Source organism: Heliangelus exortis, chromosome 2 (assembly GCF_036169615.1).
Source record: "Heliangelus exortis chromosome 2, bHelExo1.hap1, whole genome shotgun sequence".
Classification (NCBI taxonomy): domain Eukaryota; kingdom Metazoa; phylum Chordata; class Aves; order Apodiformes; family Trochilidae; genus Heliangelus; species Heliangelus exortis.
Window position 1 is genome coordinate 79,135,319 of NC_092423.1, and position 18,218 is coordinate 79,153,536.

Consider the following 18,218-nt stretch of genomic DNA (forward strand, 5'->3'; position numbering starts at 1 on the left):
ATATTCTGTTCACACCAAATTCATATCAGAAGGCAGGCTTATGAATTGCACACCACTGATCCACTTGCAGACACTTTATATTCACAGGGCTGGTGAGGTTCATTAGCAGGATGCATATTCCTTCAACTCCGACCTGGCAGGCTACTTGACAATGCAGTCGTGCCAGCACAGCTACTCCAGCAAGAGGTACAAAGAGCAGGCTGTGAAGAAAATCCTTGTTTCACGTGTCTACCATAACCTCTGTCAGGCCCTGACCCTGCAGATGCAAGCTAGCAATACCAATCTGGGCACTGGTTTTCAACCATCTGAATTTATTTCTCCCATGACAGACACGGGTTTCATTACAAGTTCAGTGAGATGGTGGCAAGCCTTTGTGCTGTGGGAGCAGAGGAGGGAAAGGTTTTCCCTCTCTTTAGCTGCAGGGAGAAGCTGGTGACAACAGCAGCTGGGATGTGCCTGTTCTCCTGCAGAGCAACACCACAGGGAGAGCACACACACACTTCATTTCAAAGCCTGAGAAAAACGTAGCCTGAGCATGTGCTGTGTGACTTTCTCTTTGCGTTTGACCTCTTTTTTTTTCTTTTTTTAATGAGGTCTTTCTTCAGTAAGTAGTGGGTTTACAGCCAGGGTTTGGCCTGCCATTCAGACTGGCTGCTGGAAAAAACCCCTAAGTAAGCCTTCAACTTACAGCAACCTGTGGGAACTCCCACTTTGAGATGTACTCCTGTACCAGGGAAGGTTTTCTCCCAGTGTTGAGAAAGAGGAGTGAGGCACTGCCCTCTCCAGGCACCCAGAGGCATACTACAAAAGCTTACAATGACATCTGGCCACGGTTTCTGAGCTGCCTGGTGCTGCATCTCTGACTAGATGTTCATAGCATATGGCTGGACTTGATACCTGGGAAAATTGCTTGAACTTCCACAAGCTGCATAATTATCCTGCTCTGGCTACACGAGCCCTGTGGGTTTTTTTCCACAGGAATTTAAAATACCAACCTCAAACAAAGCTCACTTGTGGCTTACCATCTCTATTATTTCACAGTTAAATGCAATGACAATAAACTCCCTGAGACTAAAGAGGGGACAACAGATAGTGGATACAGGGAAACTTAATGGGGGAGGCAAATCCTAGGTGACAGGGGCATTCAAAAATTGGCTCAGCTTCTCTGTTGCTCCAAAGAAACAGGTTCCTGCTCCTGATTTATACCTGCAGAGGATGTGAATACCTTAACTACAGAATTTTTTCATATGTGGCCCTTTTTATATTCAACATAAAGAACAACAGCATTAAGAACTGCATCCTTACAGATTATATAGAGCTGTACAGTTTAATACCTATCCAGTCTTTAACTCTGATTACTGGAATTAAAATAAAGTGCTTAGTATTTTCAAAACAATTGTAGACCTGGATTTTCACTGCCCACCAACACTGTGGTAGATTTTAAACTTTTCATTATTACTATAAAACCTTGCAATACGTCTGCCTAAGCAGGAGAGGGAGAAATGTCTAGTGTCAAAAGCACAACTCCTTAATTTTGTCCATTACAAAATGACCAAAACCAAAATAAATTCTTTCGTACACATGATGATTCGCAAGCTGTTTCTCAGACATTCACCTGGAACCAGAAAAAAAAAAACCTGTAAAAGGACTGCACCACTTAAAACTTCCTGCCAACAGCGGACAGGTAAGCTTAGTAAGTCTTCCACCTCAAAATACCTTCCTGCTCCACCATCAGACACACGGTAGCATAGCCCTTGCCCCGTTTCTGCACCTTAAAGGCCTTTATTCAGTATTCCAGCTCAGTGAGCAGTGGGCACATGCAAGGTATGCAGTCTGTTATCTTGCTCAGATAACAAGACTTATCGGTTCTAAAACCTTCAAGCAACTGCCTTTAAATCAGGTCCTGCTTCTGGCAGGAGACACCTGCCCCTGCTTCTGAGCCTCTGTTGCTTTCTTCTTCTCCTGTTCCTCCGCCTTTTTCCGCTCCTCTTTTATCTCCTTGTATCTCCATTTGGGAATCTGCAAGTAGGGGTCATCCTTGGCGCTGCTCCTCCTTCTCGCCTTTTCCGGCTGGAAGGTGGGTGGAGGAGCCTTGCTGACACGGACTTTGGGGATGACAAATCCTGGCCTGACACTGCTCCTTCTGAGCAGGTGGAGGGGCAAGAGGCTTGCTTTCCGAGTGGCCACCATGTTCATTTGGGAGACTGCAAGGCTGATGGGCTGCAAGCTAGCTCGCCGGTCCTTCTTCTTGGGGATCAGGGTGACTTTGGAGTTCTGAAATAGCTTCTCGTAGCTGCTGAAGTGGTCTTTGTCCTGAGATCGGATCTCCTCAGCTCTCTGCTTCCTAAGGATTTCTTGCACAGCCAGTCTGCGTTTCCCCACGGCAGGAGGGCTGCCCGGGCACACTGTCCGGCAGGAGACAGCAATGAAAGGACTGCTCAAGCTTGTTGTCACCTTCACCATGTGATCCAGGACCCCGTCTTTTTCCGGGCCGTAGAAAGGCCGGAATGGGATAGCTGCCCTCACACACTCAGAAATCCTCTGCAGACAGGTTTTTGGTTCCGCAGCTTTGGCAAGAAGTTCCTTCATCTTTGGCCATTCTGGTTTATATTGATCACAAAACTGTTCTGGGCAGGGCCTGTCCATCAGCTTTTGCATGATGAAGGCAGATTCTGATCTCCCCGTGAAACAAGCCCATTCCCATGAAGTCAGCCCACGGCTTGGGTCAGTTGCGTGAACATTTGCCCCTCAAAGAAAAGAAAAACAAGTACTGTTAATTAATGAGACTGCCCACACTTTGGCTGCTATGATCAGAGTTGAATCGGGCAGGTTCTTGCAAGAACACCTCACATACAACACACTATACTATTTGTGTAAAAATGAACATTCAGTAAGGAGAGATCAGGCTTCCTGACTTATTCATGGTTTAGTTAAAAAAAAAAAAAAAAAGTGACATTCTCTTAAAGCAGTGTTAATGATTTAATGAATTTCAATTGCATTGGGTGTTCCCTGCCATTTAAAAATCCATTCCCTTGGGCTTGTAAGAAAAAAGTGACAAATACAGAGAGAAACAGTCCTCTACACAAAAAATTTCCCACACAGAATAATGCGCTTTGCACTGTTTGCTGCCACTCAGAAGAGAGATCTTGGGGAAATGATCACAAGTTCCATGAAAATTTCAACTCAGCGGTCACTAGAGGCCAAAATAGCAAATAAAATACAAATAATTTCTAGAAAAGCTTTTCAAAAATACTGGGACAATAAGGTTGGGGGGGTGGGGAGGGGGGCAGGGGCAGAACAGAGAAAACAGCAGGTGAACAATTCATGTTCTCTTATTTCTGAAAGAATATTAGGGAAACTTGAGGAGACAGTGACAAAGGTCATAAGCTATAAAGACAGTTTCCATACGTGTCAGAAAGTGGATAATGGGCAAGCTGGACCTTCAGCCTGAACCCAGAAAACCTTTTTTCATCTACCTTAGATTACCACCTCTGAGGAAATGATGTTATCATTAGCAAAACCATGTTATTATCACCAACTGGACAAACTGTAAGAGGCAACTGGGGCACAAGCTAGACAGCAGAGGCTAAGACATTTGAAGTATTAGATCCTGGATGGAAATGATTTGTCATGTATGTTATCTTTTGGCGTGTTCTCCTCCCATTCCTGATTTCTGATTTTTATCCACACAGTTCTCACATCTGTCCCCATCACCACCCTTTCTTCTGCATACTTTTCCAGCTTTGCCTTCCTGTTGATCTCTTCATGTTCCTGTAAGCCCTCTCACATGGGCTTCTGACCTTGTTCTTCACTTTTGTTTTCAAGCGAGGTTATGCTCCTCTCCTACAGAGCATCTGGTTGCCTGAAGAACAGATATGAGAGTAACAGGAGCAAGCATCCTAATCCATTCTATTGCATTCTTTACAACTGCTGTAGTACTGTATCTAACACTGCCACATTCCCTGGCAACCCAAAAATTACAGGGAGTCCCTCTCAGCCTGGTATTGGGGTAGAATGTGGGCAATTGCCAAGAAGGATGGCATGATACTGTAAAGGGCAGATGGAGATCAATACAGACAGCAAATCTGGAAGAACTGCTGCAGAACAATGAGCAGGAACAAGTTTTTTTGGAAGCTGAAGTCAGCAAGACTGTTGCAAAGCATCACCACATTATAGCTAGTGACCTCTAATGGTCACTAATCTGGCCAAAAAAACCTAGCCTGCTGCTGCCAATCAAAAAGAATCTGGGACACATGACAAGAACCTGACAGTCATGTCCTCTGCATCACCCTCAGCTGACCCTGGACATACCAGTTAGGACACACATCTTAGTATTTTAGAGAGTATGGCTATGTGGGTGAATGAATGACAGGATGAGTAGGAGTGAATACCCTCTGGTTTGAGGCAGCCACATTCTTAATCTTCAAATAATTTTCTTTATATTCTGCCTTTAAACTTCAACTGATCTCAGAGGGAACTTTACACACCCCAGAATGTCAGCTTTGTTAAGCAGATCTGCAGCATGTTCTCTGGGACAGGCATGAGCACTTTGCCCACCTGCTTTCAATATAAATGAGCTCTTCAACATTCAGTTGTGGTGTTCACATATCGTCCTGTAGATGATTTCTGAGTTTCTTGGGATGTGAACACGCTGCAACATTTTATTTCTTGAAGGGCTTCTCTATCAGCTGAAGCACCATTTTCAAGCAGCGAGCACAAAATTGACTACACAGATCTTGTTACAGAAAAATCACAGAACTGTCACAGTTGGACAAGATCTTTAAGATCCTTGAGTCCCACCATTAACCTAACTTCACCAGTCCAGTGCTAAACCATTTCTAAGCATCACATCTTAATATCTTCTAAACACCTCCAGGGATGGTGATTTAACCACCTCCCTGGGCAGCCTATTTCAAAGTTTAGTAGCCCTTTCAGTGAAGAATTTTCTTCTAATACCTAATCTAAACCTCCCCTGGCAGGAAAAAGAGACAACATTCTGTCCCATTGCTTTGGAAGATGCAAATGTGCAGAGACTGAGACCTGAGGAAAAGGCAAGAGAACATAATGATGAATTAATTCTTCTGTGGAAGAATTCTTCTATTGTCCCTTCTGTGGATTATCTTGATAACAGCATTTCAAACTGTCAAGGTATCAACTAGTGAAACCAGATATCAGGAACAGAAATCAGGAAGCCATTTGCATTGGCTACAATAAAACCTTCCACACAAACTATGTTTTGCCATAGCAGAGAAACAGAAAAAAAATGAGAGTATGGGGAAATTGATCTGAAATTAATCACTGCAGAAGCTGCAAACCATTGAGGTGAGGAACAAAGACATGTCTACCTGCTCCACTAAGCCTGTTTTGAACCAGCCTACCCAAACTTCCTACCCCTGAATCTCTCCCACAGATTTCAATGTACAGTAGGCTCTGCCTGTAAACAAGCAAGAAGTATAGGCAGCTGCTTGCTGTTCTCTCAAGAAGAAGACATACCAGCTCTGATATGGTGCAGCTGTGAGGTCTCAGATCAGACTTGTGCACAAGGAGCTGTCTGAGAAAGTGCTCATTGGGGGCTCCCCAGTTTTGTGAGGGGGCTGCAATGAAGCTCAGACACTCAGCTCTGGTCCTTGCCTGAGCTATGCAGCAGCTATACCTGAGCCAGTGATCAGCCTCATGCCTTGCTAATCCCTTCCCCACAGACTTCATTTTCTGTTTGACATCAGACCTGCCTTGCCTCTGTGGTCTTCAATTGTCACCATGGACTTCCCTGGCAATCACTGCAGTAGTGGCTGATCCTTAACCTTGTCACCAGCTCTCCTTCATTTCTTCATAGAGCACCTTTGTTGATGGGGCCAGTGCCTCTGTGTACCTTGCTCTCACCTTTGGTTCTTCTCCCTTTGAGAAGAAGCCCACTCCAGCAGCTGTCTGATGGATGTGTCCCCAGATGTTTCAGAAACTTTGTCTCAGGAAACAATACTGCAGAGTACTGAAATCCTGATCTTTCAACAGAAATCGATGCTGAGTTTGTACCTGGTATCACAAAATCTCTTCTAAAGTGTGATTTACTATAGTGGTATTGATTTTCTGTACAAATCAGGAGACATTTCTGAACAAACATGGCACTCAGCAGAACGTTTCATCTGGGAGAGACATGAATAGTCACGTCCTTTTTTAAATGGGATAGCAGTCTTCTTGAACCAATTGTCATTTCAGTGTAAGTATAGCCTACCAGTTCTCTTTTAGGAAAACTTCATTTGCCACATGCTTTGATTTTCCTCTAAAAATTGCCCTAAAGATCATTTTCAGCACAACTAATTTGCCTACACAAGCCCCTCTGGAATATCAACGTCCTGTTTGAGTAAGAAGATTTAATGTCCCTTGAGATGGAAAACTGACATCCCGAGTTTAAAGACAGGGCATGAAAGAGCTCAGGCATCTGTCAGCAACCCATGCTATACAGACATTCACAGAGTTTCAAGCCCAGTCTCCAGATCTGCAGCCACTCCAGCAACTTTACTGAAGCAGCACCGAGTTTGCACTGGATTGATAGGTGAGTGACAACTGGGGTTTCTGTGCCCCAGCTCAGGCTGCCTGCCTGGCTGAATGTTGGCAGCAGCTCAGCCCTGGCAGTGCTGCAGCCTGTGACAAGCTGCCCACCAGTGACTGGGCTCCCCCCTTCCTCACCGGGTACTCACCCACGGCCGAGTCACATGCTCCAAAGATGCACTTGGAAAAGAGCAAACGTGATGGCTGAGTGTCTCAGAGAGCCTTAATCTTGTAGTGATTGACCTTGGCCACCCTCCAGAAACTCAAATTTCAGAAAGAGCAGTCACTTTGACAATCCAGCTCCAGCCATCTGTCACACACTGCCATTACCTCCACCCCATCTGACTGTGTTAAGCCCGTGCTTAGGCAACTAGGTGAGTTATTTGCCTTTACTGACCTCCTGCACTGTTGTTAGTAGGTGCCCATCAGCAGAGGTCTTACCCGAGCCACTAAACAGATACTGAGTTTAAAATCCTCCTGGCTGTCACTCTGCTAAAGACATAAACCTGCTTTGTAACTGTACAAAAGTCAGAGTGGGCAAGTGGACCCACGGCTGATTATGGGTGTTTCCCCCTTTGTTTCCATGCATTCTTATGTTTTAACATAGAATTTTGCTGTTATATTAGTGAAATTGATTCTTTCACTAAATCTTTTAATAGAATTTATCTCATCTTCTTCCATATTCAGTCAGTATCCCTCCAGCCCTGAACTACATCTAAGTGCATTCTGAATGAGCAGCTTCCTCCCTCCTTATTTTTTTCCAAGCTGTACAGTGCTAAAAATAATCAGATATTAAAATGGATGCAGGCAATTTACCACATTTCCTTTGTGGACCCTATTTTGAGCTGAAAATGTGAGGATCTTCAAAATAACTCACCAAAACACATATATAAACTGCAATTTATAAAGTATTAACTCTACACTTCTCTAGCCAATAATATACTCACTACCTCTGATGCACAAACAGGCTGATACACCTTTCTGTTGAGGGCTAACAAGGACATTTTCTGTCTGGCTAAGAGTTTGTTTTCCCTAGTATTCTTTTTTCTTACTAATCAGGAAAACGAGAAGGTGGCTGTCGAGATGCCAGAGGCAGCAACCTCATAGTGAACTTTGATATCAACACGTTTTGGACAAGAAGTAGAATAACAAGGGCTGACTTATCTACAAAGATGGAAAGATTGTGAAATAGCTTCTAGTGACCAAACCAGAAAGAACAGGCTTCCATCAGCTCTCTAGTGGTAACAATAGAAAGCCAATTTTCTGTAAGGTCAATATGAGAAGTCATAAGGTCTTGGGATTGAAGTTCCATTTTAAGTGATAATTTATAACAGGCACTGGAAAATTCTGAACTAGTTTCCACACAGAGTATGTGCTAGTCCAAAAAGTGCATCTGTGTCTGGAAGTACTGTGTCTGTGGCAGTAATTTTATAATTTTGTTTCATAAAAATTTAACTCCAAAACTAATCTCATTCCAAAGCCTTGATTCCAGTACAAGGAGCTACAGTACCCTGCAGAAAAAAACGTGCTGGTTTCCACAGCATCCAAATATTTTCTGTATCATATCAACATCTAGAAACTATTACAAAAAGTAGTGAAAGTAATTTCACTATGCTTGATAAATACATGTGACTTAAAATACTCTAGGGTTAGACTTACATGACAGTCAAACAACTGAAGGTAACTAGGTGTTCAAGACCTCTGTCAATGAAATGGACCTGTAGGATTCTTGGTCTAGACAGTAGCAATGTTCGTGTGCAATCTATTATCATTTCCATAATATTTAATTTGTGTCAAGGATCTGCAACTGTAGTAGAAGAACATACACTAGTCTATGCTAATTATTATGTAATAATTAATATAAAAGTACTTAATATAATAAAAGCATACAGCATTGGGGCTAGAAGGTGGTGCTTCTGTCAAGGTTGTTGCCCTAATGCCACTTGCCCTTCTCAGTTTCCTTTCCAGGACCCCTTCACCTTGCAATGCATATGGCTGGAAATTCAACTGCAGTCAGAAGCTAACAGGAAGAAACAAGTTCTCAGGTGAAAAGAGGCAGGTGAGCAGAGATGCACCTGATTACTCCCTGTTCCAAGATTCCCTCCTTCTGGTGGATACAGACCTGCTGGTGACCTGTTGCCCATAAGCCTGGAGAGCCAACACAGAACTGAAGAGGGGTTAGAAAGAGAGTTATTCCCTCTGTGGCCAAAGTTCCCAACAATGTCCCTGTGAGATAGGAACTGTACATCTAACTCTCCTGACAAGAGCCAGGGTGCCTGAAGCTCTTCACTCTCTGCCCCGAGACCTGCCACAATTGGAGGGAGAGGGGGAGATCTGGGTGTCATCCCACCACCATCACATACTCTTGCCCTATCACCCCCCCACCCCAGAGCTGGCAGCAAAACACCTGTGTGTGCTTCCCAGCTGTGTCAGGAACTTCATTAACTCCTTGTCTACAGATCTGCAGCTCCTGCCAGAGAAAAGGAGTGACAACACCTGTGTATGATGTGACCAGGCCAATGATCTGCTTGGCCTGGTGGTAGAACTGAAAGAGGAAGGGGAGAGATTGAAGAGTATTTGGGAATTTGAAAGGGAGAGAGATTGGTGGAGGGACACCCTGCTGACCTGAAGGCAAAGGCAGCAAGTGGAGGTACCATAAGTAGCAAAGGATCCCTTGCCCTCCGGTCACCAAGCAAAAGGAGGGGACCCAAGAGACAGAGGTGAGTGGGAACAGGTTGGGGCGGCAGGCAAATCCCTTCCTGGCCTCCCTCACCCTCCCAGGTGCCCCTGCATAATAGATATGGGGTGCTGGAAGTGAAGTACCCGTCAAATGAGGAAAGATAAAGGCCCATCATGGGAGTTGGCAAGGCAAAACTATTTCTGTATCAGAAAAGTGTGGTCAGCAGGAGAAGGGAAGTGATGGTGCCCTGGTACTGGTGAGGCTGCACCTCGAGTACTGTGTACGGTTCTGGGCCCCTCACTACAAGAAGGACATTGAGCTTGTCACAGTTGGACAAGACCTCTAGGATCACCACATCCAACATCACGCTTCCCAAACTCTCCTGGAGACAATGAATCTCACCCTGAGAGCTCTTAGAGAGATCCTGGACGAGTTCCTTCAGGCAAACAGCACTCCTGCAACTGCATCACTCAGCTTCACCGCCTTGCCTGTGACTTATTTAAAAGCCACACACATTTCTAGGGTAGGCTGCTACATACCTTTCAGATTTAACACCCCAAAAGCTAATTTTCTTCACGGTGTTCGTGTATGACTGTCTAGTATTTACAGGCAGATGACGACGAAGTAGCAGCAAAGCATTTTGCCTACCTGCCAACATCAAGGCTTTCACGCATTCGGTTCGGCCCTGCATCGCAGATTTCATCAGCGCTGTGAATCCAAACACATTCCTCTTCTCAATATCGAGCCCAGGAAAGTAGTTCAACAAGTAATTTGTAATGGTTATGTGCCCTTTAAGGAAATGAAAAAGCAGAGAAAATATGTCACGGCTACAGGCGCTGCCTCAAGGTTAAAGCAAAAATTACTCCTGCAGGTTTGATAACAGGAAAAATGCAGTTAATAAGATGTCTTTTCTTTGTATTTTTCTCCACTCATTGCAGGCATTAATGTTAGGAGGCACTGACTTCTGACCAGAGTGTTGGGCTAATAGCCAGGAAGCCTGGGTTCCTACCATTGTTCAAGTTGCTCTTGTCTCTGAAAAGTCAATTTAAGATAAGGGAATACTAAGAAATCAGAGATGGTCACTCTGAGTTTGCAGGGAGCCAGTTTCTTGATTCAGTGAGCAGCACTGCAAAGGGAATTCTTTCAGTTTACAGATGGAAAACCCATCACCTGAGGGGAATGACTGCAAAGGTTCAGCTTTTTCACTCCTGTAGTAAATTCCAGTCTTACTATAATGGTGCTTCATTAAAAAGTGATTGCATGTGGTAGTTCCAGCCCATAATTCTAACAAACTGTGACAGGCCTGATATGAGACAAAGAAATATTTTGCATAGAATTCCACTTTTTATTTTCCCACCTGACAGTGTAAAGCCACTTGTCTGCCCTCTAGTAACAGGAAAACGGAACTGATGTTCAGTTTTGTTAGCAACATAAATAACCTGAGTTCTGTTTCTAAAAGCCCTTTTTCTGAAGATTTTGCCCTTCATGTGCCTCATACACCAGGAAAAATGGTGTCAGCAAGGGCGTACTGAGTAGTCAAAAGCGTCTGCAGCTAAATGGTTGGAAGACCAATTAAAACATCAAGTCTTCATAATTGGACTATCAGAACAAGACAAGTATCCAATTCCATTATGACTCATTCAAAATGGTTTTCCCATCACTTGTCATTCATTTTATGGTGCTTTGACGCTTTATAAAATAATGCAGTCTGTCAGGCAGCTGCAACAATCACAATTTAATTACTAGGAGCTGTAGAAATATTCTTTCATATCACTCTGCAGTCCAGCTGAATATTCTGTGATGCATGTCATTCAAATTCATCCAGAGATGTTACTGATGTTAGCAGATTATAATGCATACAGGGCAGTTTTAAAAGTCTGTAGTGCCACATCTGGTGCAGAGTTCATCAGCAGTCACTTCAGTGTCAACTGCATTCACTTTGGAAAGCAAGTTAAGAAAACCTTTATTAATTAATTTTAGATGTTTTCTAGGTGGTTCTTTTTATCTTCTAGAATTTCCTGTACTCTGCTACCTTGCTGCATAACTGGAAACTCTCCTGAAACCTGAACTGGTGGGAGGATAGTTCAGATCAGCTTAGCAACGCCAGAGTCAGAGAAAAACTAAGGAGGTCCCTGTACCTTGTGCAGTATGATACAAATGAAATATAAAGATACAGCAAACAGCAAGAAGCTGAAGACAGCAAAAATGAATTGGGCTCAGAGCAGGATCAAGTGACTCAGTCTTGCTTACTCAATACAGAGGCTTCAGCTTCCCTGACTTTATGGTATCAGATCAAATCTTAGCAAGGTATCAGTTGCTACTGGGAGAATTTTTGTGCCCAAGTTGTTTTGCAGGACATGCTCTGTTTCACTGAGGTACAGTGTGCATCTTCATGGGGGTTTTGGAACAGCTGAAGTATTGCTTTTTTGACCACAGGTACCAGAGACAGGAACTGAAACAAGGAGAAATAAGAAGATGGAAAATTTTTCATTACTAAAGATATTCTTCCCTTTTGGCAAAAGTATAGCTGCAGTAAGAAATACTTGCAAATCTGGGATGATCCTAACAGTCAATCCTGAAAGACCTTGCTTAGTAAAAAATCTACAGATGGGCCTAAACGAGACAGCAAAAATACCAGCAATAAAATAGGAAAGGGAAAAAAAAAAAAAAAAAAAAAAAAAAACAAAAGAAAAAAAGAGGTTTGTGATTCTCAGAAGTTTTTTGTCTTTCGGATTCCTGAAAACCACTTCAGTTTTAATCTGCAGGAGCTTCTGTCCTCTGAGGCTTGCTTCAGATTTCTAGTTCAAACAGATACCCAATTCAAAGCAAAACAGAGCTTGTTTGTTCAAAACCCTGTCATACACCTCTGATTTAAGGCCATAAAGTTGGTTTCAGTTCTCCCGTGCCTGTGTGAGCTAGAAGTATGCATCTAAATTGTAAACCAGGTGAATCTTCTGTGATTTAAAGTCTGCTGTGAAAGCTCTATGCAGCTCTAAAATAAATTGGCCTTGCCTCAGCCAGCTTGGTGATACTGAATTCGTATTAGGCTCTTGCTGTTTGAACTCCAGATGTATGTTTTACCAGAACTGGCATGCTAATGGTACACTTCCTCTCCCTGTGAGCCACATTTAGAGATCAGCACAGATGTCTGTAATAGCTTAATTCATTTCATTGCTGCCACAGAGGAAATGCATATAATGATGACAATATTACCTAATAATCTATGTAATACGGGCAGAAGGATGAGCTGCATAGTGAAGAAATGCTCTGTCATGTAACATCACAATTTCAAATTGTACCTGCAAAAATCCTATGTTTGGTCTGTGGGTGGTGAATGCTTTCTGACAGATAGGTAGAACAGAATACACCCAGAACCTTTCATCCTCTGGGTGCTTAATGTCTGCATCCTTATGTCTCTCTTAATATGCAGAAACTGAGATAACCTATGATCCCATATTGAGAAAGCAAATGAACAGACCAACTTTCAAACCTGAAATCTACACTCGAAGCAGAGCACTTCATGGTTATTTTACTGTACTAATAAGCTTGTTAAGAAAATCCTGCTTTTCACTGATCCTTCCAGGCTATCTTTCTCAGGTCAGCCCATGTAAAAATATTCAGCTTTAGATACTTTATTTTAAGGATGAGAATTTTAAATTATCAAAAGCAATCTGAAAAACTGAATTAATTTATCTTCTGAGACTCTAGCCGGTCTTTAAGTAATGCTGTTTAATTCAAGCTGATGCTCAGATTTAAGCATTGTTTCTGGTCAGTCATGAAGTAGCATAGGCAACTATGGATTTTTAACTCCTTCAGCAAAAGTTAAGAGGCCTCCCTGTCATCTCCTTTCATTCTGTACCTTGTGTTACAGATGCATCCTCTGAAATGATTCCTCAGAATGGATGGGAAAGCCTCTTTCCCATCCAGCTCCTCTTCAGGGCCTGGCCATATGTGGTAACCCCAGCAGTGGCTCATAACATAAACAGCAGCACTTTCTGAAAGCTTCTTATATCATCTTACAATTAACTGAAATAATACGGATTTGCTATCAGAATTTCTATGGGAAACCCCATACTTTTGGTGTAAATAGCAGAGATTTCTCATAATTTATTTGGCAAAAATACTATTATTTTCATAGCCTAAAGTTAAAAAAAAACCAAAACAAAAAAACCCCAAACAAACAAATAAGCCCCCCCAAAAACCAGACAAACAAAAAAACCCAAAAAAACCCAACCAAAAAAACCACAGAAAACCCCACAACCATAAATCCTCTACTACAGGAAATATTGCATAAGCTTTTCTTTCAGTTCTCTGCAACAGACTGCTCAGTGCTACTACTTAAGATTCAGCAACAATTAAGCAGCATCTATTGCACTGTAGCTCCTCTGGTTGCAATGTTAACCTCAGAGTAATCTCTATTAACACTGGAGCAGTATCTTGTAATAATGAATTAAACAACTGGTGTCAACACTGTAGCTCAGGATTATCGTAGACAGGGGAAAACATCCAAGTTGTTAAGAGTTTGTCTAAGCTTCTGCTGACTACAGTAGTTTCCAGTTGCTTTGGGGATCAATAGCAAGTACTGGCAGAGAGTCAATGTCAATGTCAGCCCTCTGCATTAACTCTGAGCTCATTATCACGAGTTATAAAGGTCAAGAAGGAGTCAGCATTAAACCTTTTCCATCCAAACTTGTGTTAGGACAGAGTAATTAATGTAGGTTACACTTTTGGAGTCTTCTACCCTTTCTCTGTAAAACTACTATACTCGTCACTGTGCTATGAACGACTACTGTGGTTACAATTCTTTCAGTGACTTATTTAGCAGAGTTCACTTTTTGGTAAAACACAAAGCAAAGTTTAGTACTGCCTGGAAATAACTAATGGCAATATTACTAAATTAACATCAAAATGGAACTGCTCCTGTCTTGAGGCATGGCTTGTGAAGTCCACTGATGTTGCCTGGTAGAAATTTGTTTCCCCGAGACAACCAGGGTCTGAGAGGGAATATCATGGTCCATGAACATCCCATGTTCCTCATCAGTGAGAAGACATGATAAAGACCAGGTGTGCATTTCCCTGTAAAGTTCCTGTCTTTGAGGAGCAAGCTGGAGGGATGCAAAGGAAACGATAGATGCAGAGCCAGGCAACCATTGGAATAGATTTTAGACTACAAAGTGATGGCCTCCTTAGTAGAATTTTTCCTGATTTACATGCTTTAGTATTTTTTTTACACTTTAAGAGAAGACTACAAATTCCCTTAAAGGTTAAAGGACACTGTTTCAGTTTTAGCAGAAATAATTGACTGGTTGCTTTTTAACAGTGCACTTGAAACTAGTAATTATTTGGGGATCATGTCTTACACTTACGTAATCTGTTACACTTGTTCACTGAATATTGCTGTGCTAGGTGGGATAAAAGTAAACCTGGGGATAAACTCTGCCCTCACCCCAGTCTGCATCAAGATTAACGTGATCAATTTCAGCATAATCAGTGAATTATAAAAGCAGCATTGGGAAACACTAAATCCTGCTGATTAGCAGCACAGAGTCTAGGTGGAGATCTGTAGTGAATGGTGTTTCCTATGGGTCAGTACTGGGTCCAGTCCTGTTTGATATATTTGTCAATGACCTGGTCAAAAGGATAGAGCATACCCTCAGCAAGTTTGCTGATGACACAAAAATGGGAGGGGTGGTTGACAGACCAGAGGACTGTGCTGCCATCCAGTGTGATCTGGACAGGCTGGAGAGCTGGACAGAGACAAACTGCATGAGGTTCAACAAGGGCAAGTGTAGGATCATGCACCTAGGGAGGAATAACCCCATGTACAGATTAGGGGCTGCCCTGCTAGAAAGCAACTCTGTGGAAATAAACCTGTGAGTCCTGGTTGCCATTGCCATTTACTTCCAGTAAACCTGGAGTGCCGTTGTTGCCAAGAAGGTCAGTGGCATCCTGGGATGCATCAAGAAGACTGTGGCAAGCAGGTTGAGGGAGGTTGTCCTGTCCCTGTACTCTGCCCTGGTGAGGCTACATCTGGAGTTCTGTGTCCAGTTCTGGGCTCCCCAGTTCAAGAAGGACAGGGAATTGCTGCAGAGGGTACAGCAAAGAGCTACAAAGATGATTACAGGAGCAGAACATCTCTCTTATGAGGAAAAGCTCAGGGACTTGGGTCTTTTTAGTCTGGAGAAGACTGAGAGGGAATCTTGTAAATGCTTACAAATACTTAAAGGGTGAGTGGCAGGAGTATGGGGCCATTCTTTTTTCAGTGATGCCCACTGACAGAACTAGAAGTAATTGGCACAAATTTGAACATAGGAAGTTCTAGCTAAATATGAGGAGGATCTTCTTAACTTTGAGGGCAGCAGAGCACTGGAACAGGCTGCTCAAAGGGGTGGCAGAGTCTCCATCTCTGGAAACATCCAAAATCTGTCTGGATGCCATTATGTGCAACCTACTCTAGGTGAACCTGCTCTGGCAGTGCAAATGGACTAAATGATCTCCAGAGGTCCATTCCAATCCCTAATATTCTGTGATTCAGTGATTCTGTAAGACTATGATTTGGGGTTTTTCTGGTCTTAACTACAGAGTGGCTGAAGAACATCTTAGCATCTAAAATATTTCTTTATCATTAAAGAATGATTAAAGACATTTCCTACAGTCAGCAATTACTACACACCCACTGAGGTAGGTGCAACAAGTATGTGAGAGGAGATGCTAACAGCACTAATATTGCACATTACATGACTGCAGTGTTGAGTGGTAGCTTGCCAGAGCAAACATAAGAAAATAAGCATAAAGGAACAGAGCAGTACAGTATTGCACACCTGAGGCAAAGTTTTCTTATTTTTAAGTTAAAATAGTTAATGGCATCTGCTAGGAATGTATAGCTTTTTCTGTCTTAAACCACTGGATAAATATTACTGTAGCTTAATTAGTTCAAACAACATCATGACAAACTTACTTGAGAGTGGGCTTGGCCAGGATTATTTTAAGGAGGCTTATTTCTTTTAGAGCTTTGAAAAAAACATAAAATTAATAACTGCAATACTCCTCCTAAAACCCAGTATGTAAGAGATGAAACAAAGAGCCTTACCTGCCTGTGCAGCTGTAATGAGAGCCGTGTTCCCTTCGTTGTCCTGCCAGTTCACATCAAGGTGAGGGCATTGTGCTAAGGCTATAACAATATCCACATACCCTTGGTAGCAGGCAACAATAAGACCATTCTGTAAGTAAAATATAAAGAGGGTGTTAGGTTTACCAGACTCATAAAAGTTCATGAAGAAAGCATATTTGTCTGCTTTTTAATTTTTTTTTTTATATTATCAGACTGAAGAACTGATAAGATATCAGCATAACTAGTGATTAGCTCCAGGTGAAATGTTCAAGTACAAAACACTGCTTTTTATCTCTGCCCATTGGCAAGGAACATTTGGTGTTCCTCAGAAACACCTAAGAGACTAGGTATTATATTATGCTACTTGGAAAGTAACTGTTTATAAATGGCTTGTGCTTATAGAGCTATATAGTCTACATTCAAATGAGTATAAATCGATTTTATTACATAATAAAATGAACCCAGCAGGTAAGATGAATTGGACCTGCTCTGAATATTAATTCTCTGAAAAACAGCTCCTCGTTCTCCGAAAGGGAGGTAGTAGGCAGGAGTTGTGTTTGCCAGTTGCTTTCTTTGAATACTTCAGGTTCCCCATTAGAACTAGATCTTCTTTATAATAATAAATAAAAATAAAATTACTTTTAGAGTTCCTGTTTAAGGTACTTTATGACAGCTGGAAGCTGTAAAACTTCCAGGAGGAAGCCATGCCAGGTAGTAAACCTTACAACTCCGCGTGGTACCCAGCTGATGTTTCACTCCACAGAGGCAAACTGACAGCTTCTCTAAAATACAGCAAAATACACTGGTCATTAATTAAATGGAACAACAGTACTTAATCCTGGCTGCTCATTTGGCCACTAGGATTAAAGCCATTATCTCCAGTCTTTGGGATTACTCAGGCAGCCCAGTGTTCATCTGCATGGGGGTGATGGGTGTAGGGGAGGGCAGGTAGAGATAAATCAGTGCTCCCTGTGCTCCCTCTGCACCACCAACACGGGATTTGGTTTTCCTGAATTCAGCATCAGTATCTGACATTTGAAAAGATAAAGGCAGAGACACAAATCTCAACCTCCCTGGTAACCCTACCTGCCTAAAATGTGCTCACATAGACATGATGCAAGATCATAACCACAAAAGATTAGGAAGAGGGATAATCTGGCTATGAAAACTGAATGGCACAGCCTGGCTCCTCCATAAGTTTTACTAAGGAGTCCTTCCCTAAATATTCTCTTTATTTCTTTTATTATGGACACTGATGAGACAGAGATATTTGCCAAACGACATCATCTATGGCTTCTTATTTAATATCTTTATAACCAGCTAGTTAATACTTCAGTGTCAAGCTTCATTGCTATTGCCTATAGTCCTTTTGGTTTAGGTGACAAATAGCTTCATTAAGATACAGAGGCAATGCCAACTCTTTGGGATGCTCAGAGTCTCTGAAGGGTATTTCTCAATTACATCTTTTGATAAAATTATTACTCTTCATTTCTTTCATTCTCGATTCTGTTGTCCTCAGTATGAAGCAAAACTCACCACGCTTATAAATAACACTTCCATTTCCTTGAGAAGACCCTGTAATACTTCAAATCATTCTACTGAAATTCTAGAAAGGATTCTGCTTAAGGTTATATATAGTTACACATGTAAGTCCTGAAATAATACTCAGTAAAACATATATACTCTCCTGGTGGGATTGCTGAGATGTAATCATTCTTAACTTTAAAAAAAAAAAAAAAAAAAAAAAAAAAAGTGTCACGTCCACTTGGTAAGGACTTGAGCATTATTTTAGTTGCTTAATAATATTTCACTTTTTACCTGATGTTCAGAATGGGGGTCTTTACAACTCCAAGACCTCTGAAGATTTAAAACATTATAGAC

General features: G+C 42.1%; 1 protein-coding gene across 1 annotated transcript in view; it reads right to left on the reverse strand.

The window, feature by feature from the left end:
* Window positions 1-1,754: 1,754 nt before the first annotated feature.
* Window positions 1,755-18,218, reverse strand: part of ANKRD33B (ankyrin repeat domain 33B) — a 43,482-nt gene continuing 27,018 nt past the window's right edge. Inside the window, exons 2-4 of the mRNA XM_071736676.1 lie at window positions 16,317-16,446; window positions 9,875-10,015; window positions 1,755-2,747 (exon numbers count right to left, since the gene is read on the reverse strand). Coding sequence (XP_071592777.1) covers window positions 1,897-2,747; window positions 9,875-10,015; window positions 16,317-16,446 — 1,122 coding nt within the window. The 3' untranslated portion in view covers window positions 1,755-1,896. The remainder of the gene's footprint in view (window positions 2,748-9,874; window positions 10,016-16,316; window positions 16,447-18,218) is intronic.